This window comes from Dipodomys merriami, unplaced genomic scaffold (genome assembly GCF_024711535.1).
Source record: "Dipodomys merriami isolate MVZ:Mamm:240054 unplaced genomic scaffold, mDipMer1.0.p SCAF_1, whole genome shotgun sequence".
Lineage (NCBI taxonomy): Eukaryota > Metazoa > Chordata > Mammalia > Rodentia > Heteromyidae > Dipodomys > Dipodomys merriami.
In genome coordinates, this window is record NW_027202270.1 from 22,864,126 (window position 1) to 22,885,904 (window position 21,779).

A 21,779-nucleotide genomic window follows, 5' to 3' on the forward strand; every position below is an offset into this window, starting at 1 on the left:
TTAATTTATGTAACTTTTGAGGAGCCTTTTCAAATACACAAAGAAAAGAGACAACTCCAACACTGAAAATAGACAAAGTTGATGGATAAAACAAATAAATTCAAAGAGAAAAACACAAATGATCACTCAACAATAAAAAGACATTCAGATTCAACTCAAAATATGTAAATTTAAAACTCACCCTTTTTTTCTTCTTTCAGATTACTAATAAACCAGTGGCATAAACAATATCCACTAGGATTTTCAATGCAGTAACAATGATGGAAAAATTCCTAACACCAAGTGCTCAGGACAAGTCTAAACTGATCCAGTGTTTCTGAAAGATAATATAGCAATATATAAGACACATTTTATGCCGCCTAATTTACACACAAATTCCACTTTTCATTTTTTTCTTTAGCTCTGGGAAATAATTGCACAGTATAACCTTTTGTGAAATAGTATTCATATTATGAGAGTGGTAATAATGAGAACAATATAAAATAATTCAAGTTACATTTACATGACTCCATCTTTTAAAGGTCCCAGTGTGTGTGTGGGGGGTGGGGGAGGTGTATACACACATGGTGTGAGAGAATGAACCTAGTGCCTTGTTCCTGCTAGACAGGCTTTCTATCACTCAAACGCAGCCACAGTCCCACTACCTTTTAAAGGTATCACCACTTTTAAGTATCATCACATCAGGGAAATAAACCACAACATAAATTTTAGTAGGCTCAAACAACATTCAAACCATAGCAATAGTAGAGAAACAAATAGCTTTTGTTTTAATATAAGGGAAAATCTCTATTATTAGATCTTAGTTAAACTCAGGTTTATAATTTGTGAAAAAGATTTGGTGATAGTATTTGCCTCATTACATGCCTAGATCAAAAGAAAGGACCTTGCCTGTATAGCTATTATAAAACTCTGCTAAAATAAATTACATTATTCACTCACATGTACGCAGAGTATATGGTATAACATACACTATTAAACTTATCTATGGATTTTTTAATTTCTTCATAATGGGAAAGGAAATAAACTAGGGAGAGTTTTCTTTAGAAGGGAGAAGAGAAGTTCACTACTCTGTTAAAGTAGTGGATTATAAATTTGTAAAAACAAAAGCATATCTACTAGTGGTAGGTATAAAACAACAAGGGGCATTGTATATTGTAGAAAATTAATAGAAATTTTAAAGTGATCACCTGAGATCTTAAGTAGATTAAAAAATCTGTTATTGAGAAGCTCTTCAAATACATCATGCATCTTTTCTCCTTTCTTAATTATAACTTATTTTTGTTGAGCTGTGATTTGAACTCAGGAATGTTTATTAGGCATGCGTTCTATCACTTGAGTAATTTCCCCAGACCTCTTTGCCAAAGCCCTACATGTGATTATTATCCATCTCTCCAGCTAGAGGAAAGTTTCGTAAGTTAAGAGTTGTACATTTTATTTCATGTTTTTGCTCTGCCTCAACTTTTAGCAGTTTGCAGTAAAAGAAAATATGTACTGAACAAGTAAGACGGGCATACCTATAATCCCAGGCTATCACTTTACCTCTTTAATCCTTAGGGTAACTTTTGGTTTTCTGGTGGCTAATTGGAGACAAAAGTCTCATGGACTTTTCTGCTTAGGCTGGCTTTGAACTGTGATCCTCATGTCTCAGCTTCCCGAGTAATTAGGATTACAGTTGTGAGTGAACAGCACCTGGCAGCAATTGCAATCTTAATAGGAGTTTTGATCTGTGGTTGATTCTACAGTTACAGAATCACATATATTGAGAGTCTGTATACATTTTTATGTTTATCTCAAGTTTTATGTTCCTGAAATTGGCAGTAGAAAAATCTATTCTTGTACATGAAACTAGAGGAAAAAGCAAGATATATAAAACTATGACTAATGTTTAATAACTGAGGTCTTGGGCCAAGTGATTCCATATTACAATGAGGCACTGTGTCTTCAGAATTTAATTGAGGAGATCAGTAGGTAATAGAAATGATTGTTTCTCTGTACTGACCAACACAAGAGCAACAACATACTGAGCATTTTATTTTCCAATATATCATGAGGAATATGTTCCTATGAAATCACAGTATAATCCTTCTTCCCATCTTAATCACCTCTGCTATTTTGTATGTTACAAAAAACAAATTGACACTATAAATTAAGACTTGCCTTTAAGAAACTATTGCTAAGGTAGGAGACTTGCTTTCTCTATCTCTCACCCTTTTATCTCTAACTGTACACTCTTATCCCAGCCTAAGCTTTGGGGTTGATGAGCACTCACAAACCAGATACTGACTGGTTTGTGAGAAGAATCATTCTTTGGCCTGGCAGCCTGTCTTCACTCAGAAATTAATGAACTCTGTTACAGTTTTCATTAAACCTTAGCAATGAAGTACATAATTTAGAATATACTGAAGTCAATTCTCCAAGTCATTAGAAAATAGAAAGTCTTAATTATACCGCTACAATTTCCTGTTTTTCTTTTGAAATCACTGAAGTAATATATCAATACATTCTTTATAATTTACTCCCCCCCACAAAACATAAGATTTTCTTATGGTATTTGAATCAGCACAATGCAATAATTATTAATGATGCTGCAAAAATAGTCTCTGTATCCTTTTGCAAAAAGATATAAGGAGTTACAGTGGCTTGTTAGCCTCAGAAACAACATTCCTCCTATTGAAGGAATTCTGAAGGCCTGGAGGTTCTCTTGTCAATAAAATCCAGCATTATTACCAGCCTCAGGTTTTATATCTCTAGTGGCAAAAATTTAACTGACTTGCCTATACATTCATAGTTGCAGAAATTTAATGTTACAAAACTAAATTCTTAATCATATAAAAATTGGGTTGTGATTTCCAAAGGTCTTTATTTCAGTATTATGTTTGTATTGTGCCCCTCTAACCTAATGACCTCCTTCAGTCTTGCCCCATGGTACTTGTGAAGGTGATGTCATTTAAGGGTGCATTTAAATTCTTCATGGTAAAATGATGTGTGTAAGATGTGGGCGGTCTATCAGCCAAGGAGCAGTGTCTTTAGAAGAAGAAAGAGAGGCAACACCAAGTGAAGGCATATGTAAACATGGAGGGAGGACAGCCAAGCAAATAGAGAGGTGAAGATGGAGTCGAGCTGCTGCAAGGCACGTAGCCCCAGAATGGTGAACAAACATCATAGAAAGGCACAGGCAAATGTGGCCTGGGCACTCCCAAGAAGTAGCCGGCGTTATGATTTGGAACTTCTGAGAACTAATTTCTTTTTCCTAAGCAACCAAGATTGTGGAAATGCTAACCCTTTGAAGCTAACAGACATCGTAATGTGAGATCCATAATTCTGCAGCTTAGATTTGTACTAGAACATTCTGAGCCTGGCGTCTGTGAGAAATCCTTTGAGTAAGGGCTCTGTCATATCTATTATTTTCCCTATTAGACTCTGGTCCAAAACATATTTCTGTCTGTCCACTGGACTTTAATTAGCTTTCTCACCTCAGCTGACATATTTCTCCTTCTACAAGGGCTAACCTAGGGTTAGCCTCACGGGGGAGGACAATGGCTCATGTCTTTCCCTGTACAACACTATCATATAATCTTACAACATTACAATTATCTACGTATGATTATTTATTATCCACCTCTTCAACTAGATGGAAGTTCCATAAGTTAAGAGTTGTATATTTTATTTCATGCTTTTACTCTCCCTCATCTTTTAGCAGTTTGTAGTAGAAAGAAAATAGGTACTGAAGAATTAAGCCAGGCATGGTAGAGCATACCTATAATCCTAAATACTTGGGCAACATAGGCAGAAGGAGCTAGAGTCTGAGGATAACTTGGGCAAAGATAGTGAAACCCTATCTTAAAACCAATGTTGAAAAACCCAAGGGGAGAAAATGAGAATGGTCAACACATAGCCCAAATGATAAGAGTGTTTGACTAGAATGGACAAGAGCCTGGGTATCATTGCTAGAACAAAAAAAAAAACAGCTTATGAATACATGGATATCTTTCTATGTTTTCAAATTTATTGTGATTCTATATGTTGAGTACTTATGAATGTATCAGGAACTTTGAATACCATATAAGTATTAGGTCTTAATATCACCTTGAAAGGAGATGCAGTTATTCAGTTTACAGAAGTGTAACATGTAAGTTAATCTCCCAGAGTTTCATGACTCATAAAACTGTAAGGATTCAAGCCCATGTCTGTCTAATCACAGAGCCTGAGGTATTGCTCCATTGAACAATACTTTCAGCCTTAAAAACTGATTAATGATACATTTTCAAATGTATTCCAAATATATTCCAAGCAAAATCTATGCTTCTATGTGTGATAGAAAATGTGAATACTTGTAATACAATAAAAGAGAGGCTATGTTTTTCTGCTATTGTACCCACAGATAGATAGTCCATTTCAATAATGTTGAGTTAATCCATTTACCTTCACACATGTAGTACTGTAGTGAAATCCATTATTTTAAGTGTGTCTCATTTTTAATGGAAGCAGGTTCAATATTCTCTATAAAGGTTGAAATACTAAGCACATTATTATCTCGCCAAAAATTTCACAGGCAGATACAGTTCAGAGGAGATAAAGAAAAAAGTCTATTTTATAGCTTCCAGAGAAAACAGAGAAGAAGTTAAAGGTTTCTTAATAACTACATTGCTAAAGTTTCTTTAGAGAGGTTCATTATGGCCTTGAGAACTCTTAAGTAAGCCAGTAAGCCTTCTGCTCCACACGTGATTGTCACTCAAGAAGGTCAGAATTCTGCTGGATGCTTGGTGGTGATTGAAGATTTCTTTTAAGAATTATAAAGAAGTAGTCTCTCTGGTCTCTTGTTTTATGCTATGTATAGATACTTGTTGATTTCACCTTGGAGAAAATACTCCAGCTGTCTCCAAGTCCATCATCCAGTGGTCTAGAAGAATTGATAGGGGTTTGGGTCCTCATTTTTACTGCTTTTCTTCCATTCCTACTGTTGCTTTAACTAAATTTCTCTAGTATTGGGCTCATGAATAAAGACTCAAGGAGGTAATAGACAGTGAGAAAGGAGGTAGGATTTTGGTGAAGCGAAAACCTTTCTCTCCAATAGATGTGAATGTATCTAACAGAAAATCCAAGCATTTGTACTATTCTACACGTGGTAAAGTTCTGACTGCATAGTTATGCTTGATGCTAATGAAAGCTTAGACAAGCAGACCACTAACACTCAACAGAGAACCTAGAAAGAGCCCACATTTGATACATGTTCCATTGTTATGCCCAATGTACATCCCGTAGTTGATCAATGTGCTCAATTTATATGTAACTGTCATGTAAAAACTATTCAGTGGATGAAGGCAGTTTTTAGAACTAATACAGCCAGGGGTGGGGGGAGGATGGGAAGGGATGGGAAGGGGAAATAAAGGAGGAGGCTACAATGCTTGATAAGAAATGTACTCATTATCTTGCCCATGTAATTGTAACCCCTCTGTACAGTATTTTCACAATAAAAAATAAATTAAAATTGAAAAAAGAACTAATACAGCCAGTGAAAGTGAATATCCACTGGCTAATAAATGATTAATCTTACTCTAAATCTCATACCTTATGCAAACATTAACTAAATGTAAATTTTGGACTTAATTATATGATGCAAAACGATACGGTGTTAATTTTTTTAATTAATAAAACATAGGGAAAGATCAGATTTATAGCTCAGTGATAGAACACATGTCTAGTATGGCAAAATCCTGAGCTCAAACTGCAATGCAAGAAAGAAAGAAGAAAAGGAAAGAAAGGGAGGAACAGAGGAAAGAGAGAGAGAGAGAAAGAGAGAGTACTAGAGTCTAGGGAAAGGTAAGGGAAATTTTGATGTGGCATCAAAACTATAATTTACAAAAGAAAGAAACCTTAATAATTTGACATCATCAAAGCTAACATATCTATGGACCTAGGACTATGTCCTAGTTGAAGAGCATTTGCTTCACATGGGAACAACTCTGGCTTTGGCCCATAGCCACAAACAGTACAACAGGAAACAAAGTGTTAGAGCCAGGAGTAGTGGACACTGATGTAGTAGCAGCACTTGGGAGGCTGAGGAAGAGGATTAAGAACTGAGGCTAGCCTAAGCTATGTAATGAAACTTTTCCTAAAAATAAAACCATTTGTTCTGCAAAATTTTCTATTAAAGGATGAAAATCCAAACTACAGATTCAGAAAAAGTAGATTTTCTAGTTAGATAAATCGATGAAAGACAAATAGAAAGATAGAAAGAGAAATCATTGATATGAATACATAGGAAGATTCACCATAATGAACTCACAACAGTTATTAGCAAAAACAACTAAAGCATGCAAAGGCATGAAGAACACCCATTTTCTGAAGTATCTCTACAAATGGAAAATAAATGCCTTAATAGTGGTTCAACATTATTGACAATTTTATTGAAATTCATATTAAAACCCCACAAGATATCATTATTCCTATTAGGATGTCTACAGAGTAACAAGATCAGGTGCTGGAGAAAATATAGAAAAATTGAATTAATGCATTCATTACCAGTGGGAATATAAAGTAGTACAGTCACTCTAGGAAAGTTTAGTATTTTTTAGAAAAAAATTCAACTTTCAATATGATACCATCACCCAAATGAAAATTATAGTGACATAAACACATAGGCACAAGTATTTCTATCAGCAATTAATACTTCCAACAATACTTCCAAAATATAGGGAAAAAGCAAATATCCTTCAATAGATTAAGACACTGTGATGGTTCATACATAGAAAACTACTAGCAATGAAAATAAAAATGATTACTAATAAGCATAATACCTTGGAGGATGCTCTAGACATTTAGTCTGAGGAAAAATCTCAATCCTGGACTGTTACACATATCTGAATCTATTTCTAGGCATTTTAGATGACAGCACAATAGAAATGGAACACAGTCTAAGAGAGAATGGATGGGTAAAGTGGAGATGAAGGTAAGAGACAAGGCAGTGGAAAGAAAAATGTGCTAAGGTAGAAACACACTGGCGACCATTTTCTCTATCTTGACTACATCAGTACAAGTATCCTAGCAATGCTGTTGTTCTAGATAAAACAAGATAAATGTAACAAAGTTATCTCCATGTTATTACTTAAAATTGCATATGGATGGTCACTTATCTCAGAATACAAAGTTTACTGAAAAATACGTATACTACAAGCCCCAAGGATACAGATCAAAGAGTTATGTAGTTCATGTGTCCAAAATGTAGAAATAGATTAAATGAAATAATAAAAGTTTAACTAAAGAACTAAAAATGTGTCTTAAGTGGTGAAATTTGCCTATTGGCAAGTCTGAGATCCCGATTTCAATCCTCAGTATTAGGGAGAAGAAAAAGGAAAAAGAAAAAAGACATCTCAGTTCATCCAAATTATAGCAGGAGAAGAAGAAAATGAGTAAGAGAATAAACATAAAAATTGAAAAAAATGGATAAAAATAAGCCAGCACCAGTGCCTCACACCTGTAATCCTAGCTCATCAGGAAGCTAAGATCTGAGGATCGTGATTCAGAGTCAGCCCCGTCAGGAAATTCAGTGAGACTCTATTTCCAATTAACCACCAAAAAAGCTGGATGTGGAGTTGTGGCTCAAGTAGTAGAGCAATCACCTTTGAAAAGCCCAGGGACCGTGCTCAGGCCCTGATTTCATGACCAGAACCAAAACAATTTTTTTAAAATAACAAGATTGTCATATTGGATATAAATACTTTGACATTTAGTAAAAGACAGAAATTTACATATTTAATTTAAATATAAAACCAATTTATATACTTTCTACAAGGTATAGTCTTCAAAAGTAAAATACAAATGAATTGAAGTAAAAATACAAAAGTTTATATCTATATAAGTAGTTATATAGATGGCAAATTAAATATAGATATTGATACAGATATACAGATATATAGATACATACCGCTACTGATCAATGAAGTAGAACCTGAAATAAATATTATTTAAAATAGACATTTTTAAGAAGTATGCAAAGATAATTTAACTGAGACAATATAATGCTTTTTTTCAATTAGTAGTTCTATAAATGTTAGATATTCATTTGCAAATAATAAACTTTGCTGGCTGTCAGTGGCTCATGCCTGTAATCCTAGCTACTCAGGAGGCTGAGATCTGAGGATCACGGCTCAAAGCCAGCCCAGGCATGAAAGTCCAGGAGACTCTTATCTCCAATAAACCACTAGAAAACTGGAAGTGGTGCTGTGGCTCAAGTGATAGAACACTAGCCTTGAGCTGATGAACTGAGGGACAGCACCCAGGCCCAGAGTTCAAGCCTCACGACAGACAACAATAAAAAAAATCTTTTGATATTAAATTGCCAAGATATTTGGCTAAACATATTTCTGGGCATATCTGGATGGATCAGTCTTAACAGGAATACAGAGTAAAACAGATTGCTCTCCTTAACATGAATGGGCTTCATTAAGTTCATTGAGGGTCTGAATAGAATAAAAAGATGGTGAAAGGAAGAATTCACAATCTCCCTGACTGCTGGAATCTGATCTGCACTGATGTGTTCCTGCCCTTGGATTAAGACTTAAGCTATTAGTGGGGCTGTTTATCTATCCTTTGCATTTGGATTAGAATCTGCATCATCGTTTCTCTTAAATCTCAGGTATTTTCATTCAGACTGAAACTGAATCCTGGCTTCCATAGGTGGCCAGCTTACAAATGGCAGATAGTGAGGCTTCTCAATTTTTATATAAAATAATATTATATTAGGAATATGTCACACAGTTACATAACTACATATATATACATACATACATATATGCATACATACATATATATTCAGATATCAGTTATACCATAGTTTTTAAAAAATTCTAGAGAACTTTGACTAATGCCAATGAAGTCACAATGTATCATATGTTTGTACAGCAGCAATATTTACAGTATTAAAAATGGAAACAATTCAATGGAAGTGCTTCAACAGATTATGAAAATGGCAATGTATACCATGAAATACTCATGGCAGGCAACATGTACTGGAACAAAGCTACTCACTGAATGGAAGTCCCAGAAAAATAAAAAGTGGCATGGAAAAAGAAAGGAAGAAAGGAGGGAGGGAGCATAGAAACTCCTAATAACCTATTCTTCATGAATACACCAGAGGATTAACCCAATGATAAGTTAGAGACCTCATGATCCAAACACTTTCAACACTATTATTGTAGTAGGATTACAAATCCATAGCAACATCAAATGTCATGTATAACTCAGGAAAACTGCTATACCTACCTACATTTTCCTGGCTTAAACTGGGCTGGATTATTTAAGCAGTTATTAAGTTATAAAAGTTCTTGTTAATTCTGTTGGCATTGAGAAAATATGTTACAGGGTTTAATTTTGAAACTTCTTAGCCTCCGGATATTGGGAAAAGAAAATATGATCTAGATGATTTGTTATACTACTTTAAAACTATTCAAAATCAAGATGTAGGCAGATTACTTTTGACCTAGAAAGGAGTTGATTTTCATGACTATCCCAGATATGGTCTTGGTTTATAGTAAACTGACATGTTCAGTATCATCCTGTCCCATCTCACTAATTTTCCTGACATTGCCTTCTATATTAGATTTGATGAATCTTACATCCATTATTGAGTAAATTGTTAACTAACGGGGAGGTAAGGAAGATTCTGATGTTTTATCTGTTTGAGAATTCTTAACAGTTTAGAGAAAACACATGATTGTGTTTCAGACAATTCATATAGCTTTTCAGATCCCAAAACAGCATTTAAATTCTCTAGGAGATCTTATTCAATATCCTGTCGATAAAGTTATGTTTTCAACATAAATAATCATATAAATAACATTCAGTTTAAAAGAATAGAGAAGAGTGACCCCTAAGTGATAAATTTCAAACATGGACTTAGCATCTCTCATAGCAAAATATAGAGATAACACAATCACAATCATTTAATCTATAAAACCCCATAGAAAGGATGAATGCCATTTGCTGAAGATTTTTTTTCTTACATGTGTCTAATATCCAGGTAGGTTCAGTCCAAGTAGAGTAGAAGCATGTCACTGAATTGGATAAGACTCAGTTTTACCAAAAACTGGTATGTTAACACAAACATAGTGACCAGCATTCTCAACATGGAAGAAGCCAGAGGCATGGGAATTGGGCTGGCAGTTATAACAGTGACAAGTCTCCTTTACACTAACTCCTTTAAAGTCATTTCGCTGCCGTTGGAAAGATGATGAGCTCTGACACATGTTCTGTTTCTTTTTCTGTGGTGTTTGGGTATGTCTTACAGCGGCAGAGGGGATGGTGTGCAATCATCTGTGTTCAAATGATGGCTGCTGGGGACCCGGCCCAGACCAGTGCCTGTCCTGTCGCCGCTTCAGCAGGGGAAAGATCTGTATAGAGTCCTGTAACCTTTATGATGGGTAAGGTATCTTACTGTGTCACCTTGAGTTCATGAGTTATGAACTACTGGTAAAATCAGATAGTCAAGTTTTCAGAATTGAGGCAGACAAATTTTAGCCGGCTTGATTTTACTACTGTAGACAACGTTGGAACTGTTTTCATGGAAAATAATTGTGTTTGAAAGAACAAGTCCAAATATGTATACTGATAAGCATGCACATTTCAAAAAATGTCTACTAAAACAGATAATTCATAATATATAGGGTTTATATATAGGCAAAAAAGTCTTAAATCATGGTTTTCTTATGGGATCTTATCATCTTCCTTGAATAATCTGGTGGAGTTTTATCCTCTTAGATTTTCCTATTACTTTTTCTCTAGAATCGCTGCATAACTTTTTCTTAACCTCACATTTTCTAAGTCTAGTCCATGTAAGAACTAATCCATGTTTCTGTGTCTTTGACCCCTGCTTAGCCCTATAAAACTATTTTTGTAGTATTTAGTTGAAGAGGTTTATGAAAGTTGTGTCACTTTCTGGATAGCTTGAAAATATTTTAAATCAAGTATTTTAAATTCCCTCTGGTACCATAATAATTATATTGCCAGTAATAAAACCTAGTATATACCTCATTGCATGGCATTTCATATGCTCATAAAATTGCTTTATCGTAACCTGCCATTTTATACATCACACTTGTCCTTCGTAAGTATGATAATGCATTTTTTAGGGCTATCCTGAAGTCAAGTTTTCTCATATTGCTCAGCTGAAAATACTTTCAATAGCTTTGAAAGTTTCTTTTTGTGCATTTTGAATTATCCAACAACTAAAGTAATGAACCCCAATTATGGTAGTTTTGTGTTTTATATGAGAATGATGTAAATCTATTACAATGTTACTGAAATATCTCTTCTTTGAGACTTGATCCAAATAAATTCTGTTCATGAAATTTAGTGGGAAGATATGAAAATTTGAAGCTTAAATGTAAGCATAATTTGAATAAAAAGCCAATCATTTCCAGGAACATTTCTGCTTATTATCTTATGCATAACAAATGTCTATGCATTTGATAATGAATAGAACTTGTCTCATTGAGTTGTACAGACACTGGTTCCTCTAACTATGAAAGGATATTTTCTTTACATAAATTACCTCAGCTCAAAATATCCTTGTTGGTGGTTTTAGAAACTAAGGCTATTAAAATTAATCATACTAGATTTTAGTTTTATTAAGCAAATGTTTCATTAGAAGTTTATTAACAGGACTGGATTCTTATGATGTAAATCCTCTAAACAATTAACTGACAGTTAACAAAATGAGTACCAGAAAGCTGAAACATGTCTTTGAGTGGCAAGATTTAAGAGGACAGATAAATAGAGAAAGGAATGGTGGTAAATACAGTCATAATGTTCAATGTGCAGATGTGAAAACTGAAATAGAAACTTAGGAACTTCAGAGGATTGGGAGACATAGGAAAAATGATAGAGTAATATTGGCCAAGAAATGGTTATACTCACAAATTGACATGCCGAATTGAAACCCTTTGTTTAATTTTAAACTATATTTAATTTAAAAAATAAAATAAAGTTTTTATATATTAGATGTATATGTATACATATATATGCAGTTCTAAGGAGGAAAAGAGTGTCAGCAATCATTTTACAAAAGCATCTTATAAGCAGTCAGTATTTAGAAAATTAAATTTGATGAAAATCCTAAGATTTTAAAATAATAAAGTAAGCATGAAAAAATGCAGGACTTCCTTCCCATTTCTTTTCCAGAATGCCTGTTTTCTTAGATACTTCTGTTTTAAGCATTTATAAAATACAAGTTTTGCAAATTAAAAAATGGTGTAAATATATATATATTTTGATTTCTGCTTAACTGGGATTTCTGCTTAACCACTGATTTTTCCAAGTCAATGGAAAAAACAAGTTACCTAAATAAATTCTAATCACTAGACTACTCTTTGATATTTAACATTTTCCATATTTATATTACTAAACAAAATATTTTAAAGAAATTTAAAAGAATCACTGAGTCTTACAATGCATCAATAATGGCACCCTAGGAAATAGCATAGGTGAATATATCTTTTAGCATAGTGAAGATTTCTTGTAATAATGGGTTCAGTTATTGCCTGTCCAGTGATATCCACATGCTGTTTTAGGGTATTGACTGGTTCCTTTCAGCATGGCTGGTGTGGCCATTGAGAAATGTAGTCTTTGAAGAATACATTCAAATAATTTCTGTTTTTATTTCCGCATACTTGAAATTCTCAGCATTTGGCAAAAAAAAAAAAACCCATAACCATAACTCAGGCTTCTTTCCTTCTTCTCCATTTCCCTTTCCCTCACCCCTCCCTTTCTTTCTTCTTTCCTTCCTTCATCTCCCTATGCTTCCTTTCCTTTTTCCTTTCTTCCTTCTTTCCTTTTTTTCCTTTCTTCCTCTTTTTCTCCCTTTCTTCCTCTTTTCTTTCCTTTCTTCTGCTTTTCCTTCTTTTTTTCCTTCCTTATCTCCTTCCTTCCCTCCCTCCCTCTCTCCTTCCTTCCTTCTTTCCTTCCTTCCTTCTTTCCTTCCTTCCTTCCTTCCTTCCTTCCTTGCTCCCTCCCTCTCTCCCTTCCTCCCTCCCTTCTTTCCTTCCTTCCTTCCTTCCTTTCTTCCTTCCTTCCTTCCTTCCTTCCTTCCTTCCTTCCTTCCTTCCCTTCCTTCCTTCCTTCCCTTCCTACCTTTCCCCTTCCCTTCCCTTCTCTCCTTCCTTCTCCCACTTTTCTTCCATTCTCTCTCCTTCTCCCCATTCTCTTCAATATTAGAAGACAAAAAAAATCTCAAAAGAAGACTTTTTAAGGAAAATCAGTCAGTCCCTAGCTGATTAGCATTTAGATTCAGGTGATGTAAATCACACTATTTCTGTAACCCCTAACTCCAATGCATAATCAATCAAAATGAAAGAGAAAAGTAATGGCAATGGAACCTTAAACTTTTCTTACCTGAAATCTTACTTAAATCTTAAGATCAACACAAAAATAGCAAAGAGAGTAATAATCTAAGATATTTGCAGTCATTTCTACATTTAAAAACCACAGCCTCAATCTGTTACCATTTGAATCCCCATAATTCCATCTTTGTAGGAGTCTGAGATGGGAGTATAATGATTTGAAGTCTGGGAAAATGTGAATGAAATCAATCCCCAAACAATGTGAGTGTAGTGGTACGTGCCTGTATGGGAGCCAGGCTGGGAGGTTTGGAGGGTCTGAGGCTTACCCACATAAAGTGCAAATAAACAAAGAACAAAAATAAAAATTAATAAATGGTTATGGGCATTGCTTAATTGGTAGAGCAAGTTTAAGTAAGGCACTGATGTCAAACCCTAATACCACCAGAGGAAAAATGTATCATAGACTATTTGGGGAATGAAAACTTAGAAAGATTAAAATATATTTGGCCTGGAAAATTAATATTAATACTTACATTTAAATGTTGGGAAACCTCATAGCTATAACACTCTTCTTGTACTTGGCTATCATTCACTCTTGATTATAAGACTGGTTAGGCTAACAAGTAAGTGTGACAGCAGAGACAAGTGAGCAAAGCATAGCATTGAAAGTTTATACCAGAAGACCAATTTGCCAGTCAGTTACAAGTGGAAAGAGAACTCCAGTAACATCATAGTGAAACCAAAGTGAACGGTGGGGGGAGGGGGGAGGATAAAGGAGCCACCATGGAGATGGTGGTCTTAAAGAACACAATCAGTAACAGAAAATGGAAGGAAAATCTTTGATGAAAGAAGGGGAGAACAGAAAAGACAGTATAGTCTGTGTTCATGATTTTCCATAACATGCATTTCACTCCTCTACTATATTTGTAGAGAAATGGGTTTTAAATAAAGAATAGGAAAAACATGGGCTATATTTCAATAGCATACAAATTATGAACTTTACTTGATACTTTAACCCTTTTATCTCCAAAGAATCTACTATTCCATAAGACTACTTTGCAGAAAATCCTAGGCTTTGCATCATATAATTGCATTATATGAACAATTTTTCCAATTCTCTTTAGAGTTTATCTCTCCTAAGTCATTTATATTCTGAAGAGCTCCACTGTTGAGAACTTTATACTATTCAAATCAATGAAGCATACAAAAGAAAATTGTTTGTATAATCAACATTTTATGCATACAAGGTGCATTCTATGGCAAACTAACATCTTCTATTATAAATGCCAATAACATTTATATACATATATGCTAAATAATATATGCATATTTTACATAACTGAGCCATCTATTTGTAGTATTCACTTTGAAAGCCAAACTTAATTGTTTTGCCATGGTATAGTAATATTCCTAATCTAAACCATAGAAAAATAAAGTTTGCTCTTTGGGCACCTGTTGCTTATTGGACATTATGTGTTCACTTCAGGAAAAAGTAAATCATTTACTCTAGGAAAAATATGACCTAGTCAATCCATTATTACTATGTTTATATTGCTATTGGCGCTCAATAATAGTGCATGAGAAAAGGTTCAAAATAATAAATTACAATTAATATTTAGTTAATGTTTAAATTATTAAATGGCATTCTAAATTGTCATATCTAGTACTTTATCATCTTGAGTATTAGTAGGAAGTAAAAATGGCTTAAGCATAGCACAGATGGGTGATAGTTATTGAAATAAAAATTGAAGTAGATTTTGATTGGGAAATAAAAATATTGATAAAATATAACATGGAAAAATAGCCAGAAGAATATCATAAATCAGAAGAATGGGGGAAGGGAGGATACAATCAAAACTTCCAAGACATTCTATAAAGTTAAGACAAGTGAGGGAAAGAGTTTGTTGGGAGGAATGGATGAGAATATTGGAAGTGGTGACACTGATCAACACACATTTTATTCTCCTTTGTACAACTAGCTAAAGATAATAAAATATCTTTAAAAAGAAAGGATGATTATAATCTCAATAGATATCAATTAGAAAGTTTTAGGATATAACTACTAAACTACTTTTCATCTTATACAGTTTTGAAATACTTCAAAAAGAATTTAGATTGAAAAAAAATGTCATGATATTAGGTCAATAATCTAAGAAAATAAAATGTGCCATGAAAAGATATTTCCTGTAATTCTCCAAGGCAGATATTTTAAAAGGAGATAAGAAATCAAAGCATTTTTTTGAAGTTTCTCCGAAAATAAATTGAAAAGTCTTGGGATTTGAAGGACAAGGTTGTGGAACACTTATGTAGCTTAGCAACAAGAAAAATACAATAGTTCTTGCAGGGATTAGAAATTAAAGCTGCAGCCAAGTGTAAATTTCTTGTTTTAAATAGAGGCAAGCAGATAACGCCTTACACAGAAAGGTAAAGTTGATTCTGCTGTATCATCAGAAGAGTGACTCTTTATTTGAGAGGACTTGAGTATCTCTCCCAAGAGAGAGTTTTCCAGAATGAGACAATTGTTGAATCCAATGGGGGGCAAGGAGAGCCATCTGGCTGCCATTTATCTTTCCCCCTAATGGAAAACTTACTCCTTAATGTACATGGAAATGTTTCTGATGCCCCTGGCTGTACAGAGAAACAAACTCAAGAATTTACTCTGCCAATAGGACTTTGAGCAGATGTTACTTCATTTGTTAGGTTGACAGCTAGTTCGCTTCCATTTCCTCATTCAGCTGATATTTTCACAGTGAATTTCGGGAATTTGAGAATGGCTCCATCTGCGTAGAGTGTGACTCACAGTGTGAAAAGATGGAAGATGGCCTCCTTACATGCCATGGACCGGTAAGCCTGAAGACATCTGTGGATGGGTTGGCTGGATTGCTGTCCTATCATTGTCTAGTTATATATCCAACCATTAAATAGCTTAGTTGTAGGGTGTGATGGAAAAACATGTACTATTCTACCCTCAAGAAACTTTCAGTTTAGTAGTAGGGATAAAATATTTGAAAAGTCAATGTCATGTTTATTTTTTAATTCCCTAAGTAATATATTTAAGTAAAAATGCTGGTATGAACTTTTCTTGGAAGATGGCACATTATTTCAAGGAAAGATAAAAAATTTGCTTCAAGGATAGTAATTGATATAATAAGTTTTTAGAAAGATACTTGAGGAATAAACTCATTCTATTTTTGGATGGATGCTGGGGGGGTATGAGGAAGGTAATAGAAAGAGATGTTTTGAGCTTGCCCCGAACAAGGCTATAAACTCACTCCTCAAATTCTTTAAGAGTGAAATGCTTTGTATTAACTGAAATATGGTAGATTCAGGGGAGTGTAATTCCTTAGAAAGACTAACTCACAGTACACCCAAATAGACTCTGGAAATTGGGTACTCAAAATGAGGGGATGGGATTAAAGGTGGGTCATTAGATGAATGAACTAAGAGCAAATGCAGTTATACAATCCAATGAATATTCCATAAAATTAATGAAACTGAAGGAAGAGGTTTGGTTGGGAGGGATGAGGGAGAATCATTGATCAAGATTCATTGTAGTCATATACTCTTTATTGAATGGCAGCTGTGTACAATTACTTAAAGATAATAATAACATTTTTAGAAGTGAAATGCTTTGATATTGAAACAAACTTTTATGACTTCTTCTCAGAATTCAAAAGCACTAACTGTGATAAACCCTGATAGATATGCTTAATATACCCAATTTTCTAAATAAAGTAATATGGCCATTAAAAATAAAGACAAAAGAAAGAAAGAGAAAACATGTATGCAAGTATGAAAGTTCATAGGAGTGATTGAGGAAAACTATAACACTTTCTTATCTATATTTACTACTTGCTTACTGAGAAAAGGAGGGAAAGTTCTCATAAACAAAAACCTAAAGCAATATGATAAATGCTGCAGCAGAGAAAAGAGCCAGGGTATGAGAATCCAAGGAAAACCTCTGTGTTGGGAGGAACTACTACTTACATGATTTGAAGCTGCTCTTAGGGAGAAAGCTTATTTACTTATTCAGACATTTCTTTGGTTCCAATCATTTGAACCTTTTATTAAAAATGTTATCAGTATGAGCTCATCATTCCAAGGTGCTGTGCTCATACTTCTTAAGACAAATTTTAAGTGTAAAAATATAATACTAGCTCAGTGGATAATATTGTGACCAATGTTTGAGTATAATAAATAGTTCAACATTACTCCATAAAACTCTTTTGAAATGCAAATAATATTTTTCTATCAGAGTGTTTTCTTAGCACTTGACTTATTTATTTCAAAGATATATCAATGAACCCTCCAAAGTTCCATTAGGCCTCATGAGCCATTCTTGAAACTCATCTAAAGAAGTATGTGGGAAATTTGGATGCAAACTACCACAGGACGATTAAGCTTGGAAAGTTAGACCACTGAGAAAAAGAAGTAGTGTTATATTCTTGGGAATATAAGACAACTCTGTGTTAAATAATTGAATTATTCTGCTCAAATCCAAGATAATAATTTTAAATATAAGAAAGACTTTGCTTTCATGTCTCTCCACATCTATTACATTACTCCATTTAATTAATCATTGCATTGTTATAATTCAATCCGTTCTACGTCACATTCACTGCTCCAGTGCAGTTCTGTTGAGTAAGATAAAGGAGAATATGAAAAGAAAAAGAAAAAAGAAAAATCAGATAAATTTACAAGGGCCTAATATCTAGGCTAGCATTGAAGCAACCAAAGAAAACGAGCAGGATGAGAAAACTGATGTTTAAAATCTGTTTTTAGGAAGGACAAAGTAACTAGTAAACTCAGGTTATTCATGTTGTGCTGATATAATAAATACCCTTCAGGGTTTTTTTTAGGTATAATATTCTAAAAGTATCAAAATGTTTAGAAACGGCTATCTTCCTAAAAGATCCATTCCAGGATACTTTTGAATTCATAGCACCCCACTTCAAGATGTGACCCCTGAATCATTGTAGCAGGGTGAGAAAAGCCTGGAGCATTAGCCCCAGCTACATCATGTATTATCTCTGTTTATGTGTCATTGTCCAAAGTAAACCATAAAATACCTCTAGTGGGAAGATAATTACAGTCTTGCCACAGGGCTGAGAGAACAGAAGTGGACACTGGTGAATAGTAGTTGTATCTCTTGTAGTGGTTAGCATCATTGTTTCTATTAAAATTTAGTTTGATCTTTAGTGGTCTGTCTAGATTATTGAGCCTAGAAGTAAGTATCTTGAAATCAGAAATAAAGAATACTGCCTTTACTTCCATTTTCTATCATTACAGTTTATTGGTTCATTCACTGTATCCAGGTACTTAGAAGTTTTGGGAATACAATCATAGAAGAGAAGACTTCAGATACACCTAGCTTCCTTTATAGCTCTTTAATATGGAAATGAAAGGGGGAATCTCTACATGTTATTTCTTTTGAGATTTGTCCAGAAGCCTTTTCTGTTACCTCACTTAGATACCTTGTTTCATATTATTATTAAACAATCAAATATTGGAAATACTTTAAAAATATCAAAAAATAGAATGTAGTAAACTTCATTTAAATATTAAGTTTCAAATTGACTTTATTTTGTGTTTTTTTACATTTCCTGAGCTTTCCTGGATAATATTTTACACAAAAGTGTCATAGAAAAATAATCCCATCATTTCTAATTCATGCTATCACTGCCTAATTTGCTCTTACTAAGTTTCATTCTGTGTTCTGACAGAAGCATGTCTCTTGTCTTGTAAAATGTCATGCCACTGAACACACTTGCACAGTAAATGATTCTGTATAATAGATGGTATTATGTGCCTAAGGACCCATGAGCAGGTGTTAAAATTGGAAGCATGTGAACTGTTCTTTTGGGGGGAAGAAATAAGGATTTCCTATTAGAAATTTTGTCAGGTAGAATGAGGATAAGGTTTCCTAGGCTAATTTTAAATTTTTATTTTTCTTTCTTTTTGCTTTGAATCTCTCATCCAAACAGTGAAAAAAGACAGCTGCTTAAGTGAACTAACCCCATCAGTCTCAACACCCCCAGACTCAGCCAGGCAGTCTGAGCTATTTAGAAGGCAAGACTGGGCAGGAAAGTCTGTAAGACTCTTATCTAATTAATCACCACAAAGCTGGATTGGAACTGTTTTTCAAGTGGTAGATTGCTAGCCTTGAGCAAGAAAGCTCAGGGACAGCTTGGAGCCCCAAATTCAAGGCCCAGAACTGGCACACACACACACACACACACACACACACACACACACACACACACACACACACACACACACACACACACACACACACACACACACACACACACACAAATCCTAAACTACACAGCTTCTTCCTGATTGTATTTTTTCTTAACATTACTATTTACATCTATCTTCAAGTTTTTTTAATGTTTAAAATAGGTTTTAAATAGTGGATTCTATTACTAGTTTACAATTTTTAGCTAATTTTAGGTTAATATTTGAGTAAGGATGAAAAACAATCCTATGAAAAAAATCTAGTCTTTATAGTTCCTACTTATCAGATCATTCTGTTGTACTAACAATAGGCTCCCAAATTACAGTACAAATCACTATAAATCTGCTAAAATTGTCTCTATACTCACTATATCCTATTTATCTATGTTGCTTTCAGTAATTGTTCAAGCCTGTAGACATGACAGATTTAGTGAAACTAGTTAGGAGAAGAAGAAGTTATAGGAGAAAATGGCCAAGCATCCCAGTGCCATACATTGCTCCCAAAGAAGAAATAAAAATAAATCAAGATGCATTGTATACATAAACTTCTTTATTAAGTGACAAAAAATTCAGTACATGACCTAAAATTAAGATAAGTAAGGGAAACTGTAACCCCTCTCCATCACCTGGCAATAAAATTAAAATAAAAAAGTTAAAAATAAAATAAGTAAGGGAAGGTGGGGGGTTGGACAGGGAAAGAGAATGTTGAAAGGGGTGACACTGATCAAGAGTCGCTGTGCTCATACTGATGCTCATGATGAATGGCAACTCCTTTGTACAGCTACTCAAAGATAATAAAAACATTCCAAAAATAAAATAAAACTCAAACAAATGGTATTGAAAATAGCTGAGCGCATAAAAATTACTGAAGAAAATAGCATTTTAAAAATCAAAAATGGTCTTAAATTTTTAAAACTCTTTTTATGTCTTTCATGCACTAAATACAAATTTGCTTTTTATTTGTAAAATTCCTAGATGCTTAATATCAATATGTTTTAAAATGCTAATTTCTTTTTGCCTTTGACATCTCTTTTCATGTTATTATTTTAGTGTCTGTTATATAAACATAATCACATAAAGTGAGTTAATTCATATTTATATAACATTCAGCTATGAATTAAAATTGGGGCATTCTTGATACTTGTTCAACCAAATGTGCATTTGTGTGACTCTCAACAGAGTTCTATAGTTTATGAAAACCCCTAGGTTTTATCTTAACTGACTTGATATGAAAAATAAATGTCAAATTACATCTGATTTGGCCAGTCCCTTCTAATTCAATCATAGTAAATTTTAAGATTCATATTTCAAACAAAGTCACATGAAATTCAGTTTTTTTAATTTCCATTAATTTTCTTTCATTAACTGTTTTGTAAATTCATTTACCTATTCCTGGGGATGAAACAGCGCTATATGGAAAATATTTATTTTATAAAATATCATTAACAGGAAGTGGCACTGTAACTCAAGAGGTAGAGCACTCGCCTTGAGCTGAAGAGCTGAGGAACAGTGCCCAAGCCCAGAGTTCAAGCCCCATGACCGAACAAAAAACTAAATAAAATAAAAATATCATTAACAATGTATTTCCAAATGTTATTGCACTGTAATATCACCAGGAATGAATCATAATGACAAAATAGTTATGTTGCTTTGAAAATAGTCTCTGAATGGATTTCCTGATCAAGTTAAATCACATGGACTACATGGCATGGAAATCAGATGACTTAGGAACTCTTGGTTTCACAAGACAAAATACTTTAAGAACATGAAGGATTTTACAAACTGCTGAAAATGTTCTTCCACAAGGAAAATTTTTGCCACCCACTAAAGTCTCAGGAACTAACGCACTCAAATACCTTCCAAGAAAATGTCATCCACTCTTTCTGTCCCCATATTTGTTTGTCTTTACTACATTTCAGGGACCTGATAACTGCACAAAGTGCTCCCATTTTAAGGATGGTCCAAACTGTGTGGAAAAATGTCCAGATGGCCTGCAGGGTGCTAACAGTTTCATATTCAAGTATGCAGACCAAGACCGGGAGTGTCACCCTTGCCATCCGAACTGCACCCAAGGGTAAGGAACAGCCTTGCTGGCCAAGGACTCGACCTTTTAGGTGTTGGTGTAGATAGGTGTTGTTTTCCTGATACTATTTCCTAAATTTAGAATGTCCTCATTAAACTCTACATTTCAGATGTTGATTTCAA

General features: G+C 34.1%; 1 protein-coding gene across 4 annotated transcripts in view; it reads left to right on the forward strand.

The window, feature by feature from the left end:
* Positions 1 to 21,779, forward strand: part of Erbb4 (erb-b2 receptor tyrosine kinase 4) — a 1,023,136-nt gene that overhangs the window by 756,175 nt on the left and 245,182 nt on the right. For all 4 annotated transcript variants that reach the window (XM_070017823.1, XM_070017826.1, XM_070017822.1 and 1 more), the window contains exons 13-15: positions 10,286 to 10,418; positions 16,085 to 16,178; positions 21,494 to 21,648. In XM_070017823.1, coding sequence (XP_069873924.1) covers positions 10,286 to 10,418; positions 16,085 to 16,178; positions 21,494 to 21,648 — 382 coding nt within the window. The remainder of the gene's footprint in view (positions 1 to 10,285; positions 10,419 to 16,084; positions 16,179 to 21,493; positions 21,649 to 21,779) is intronic.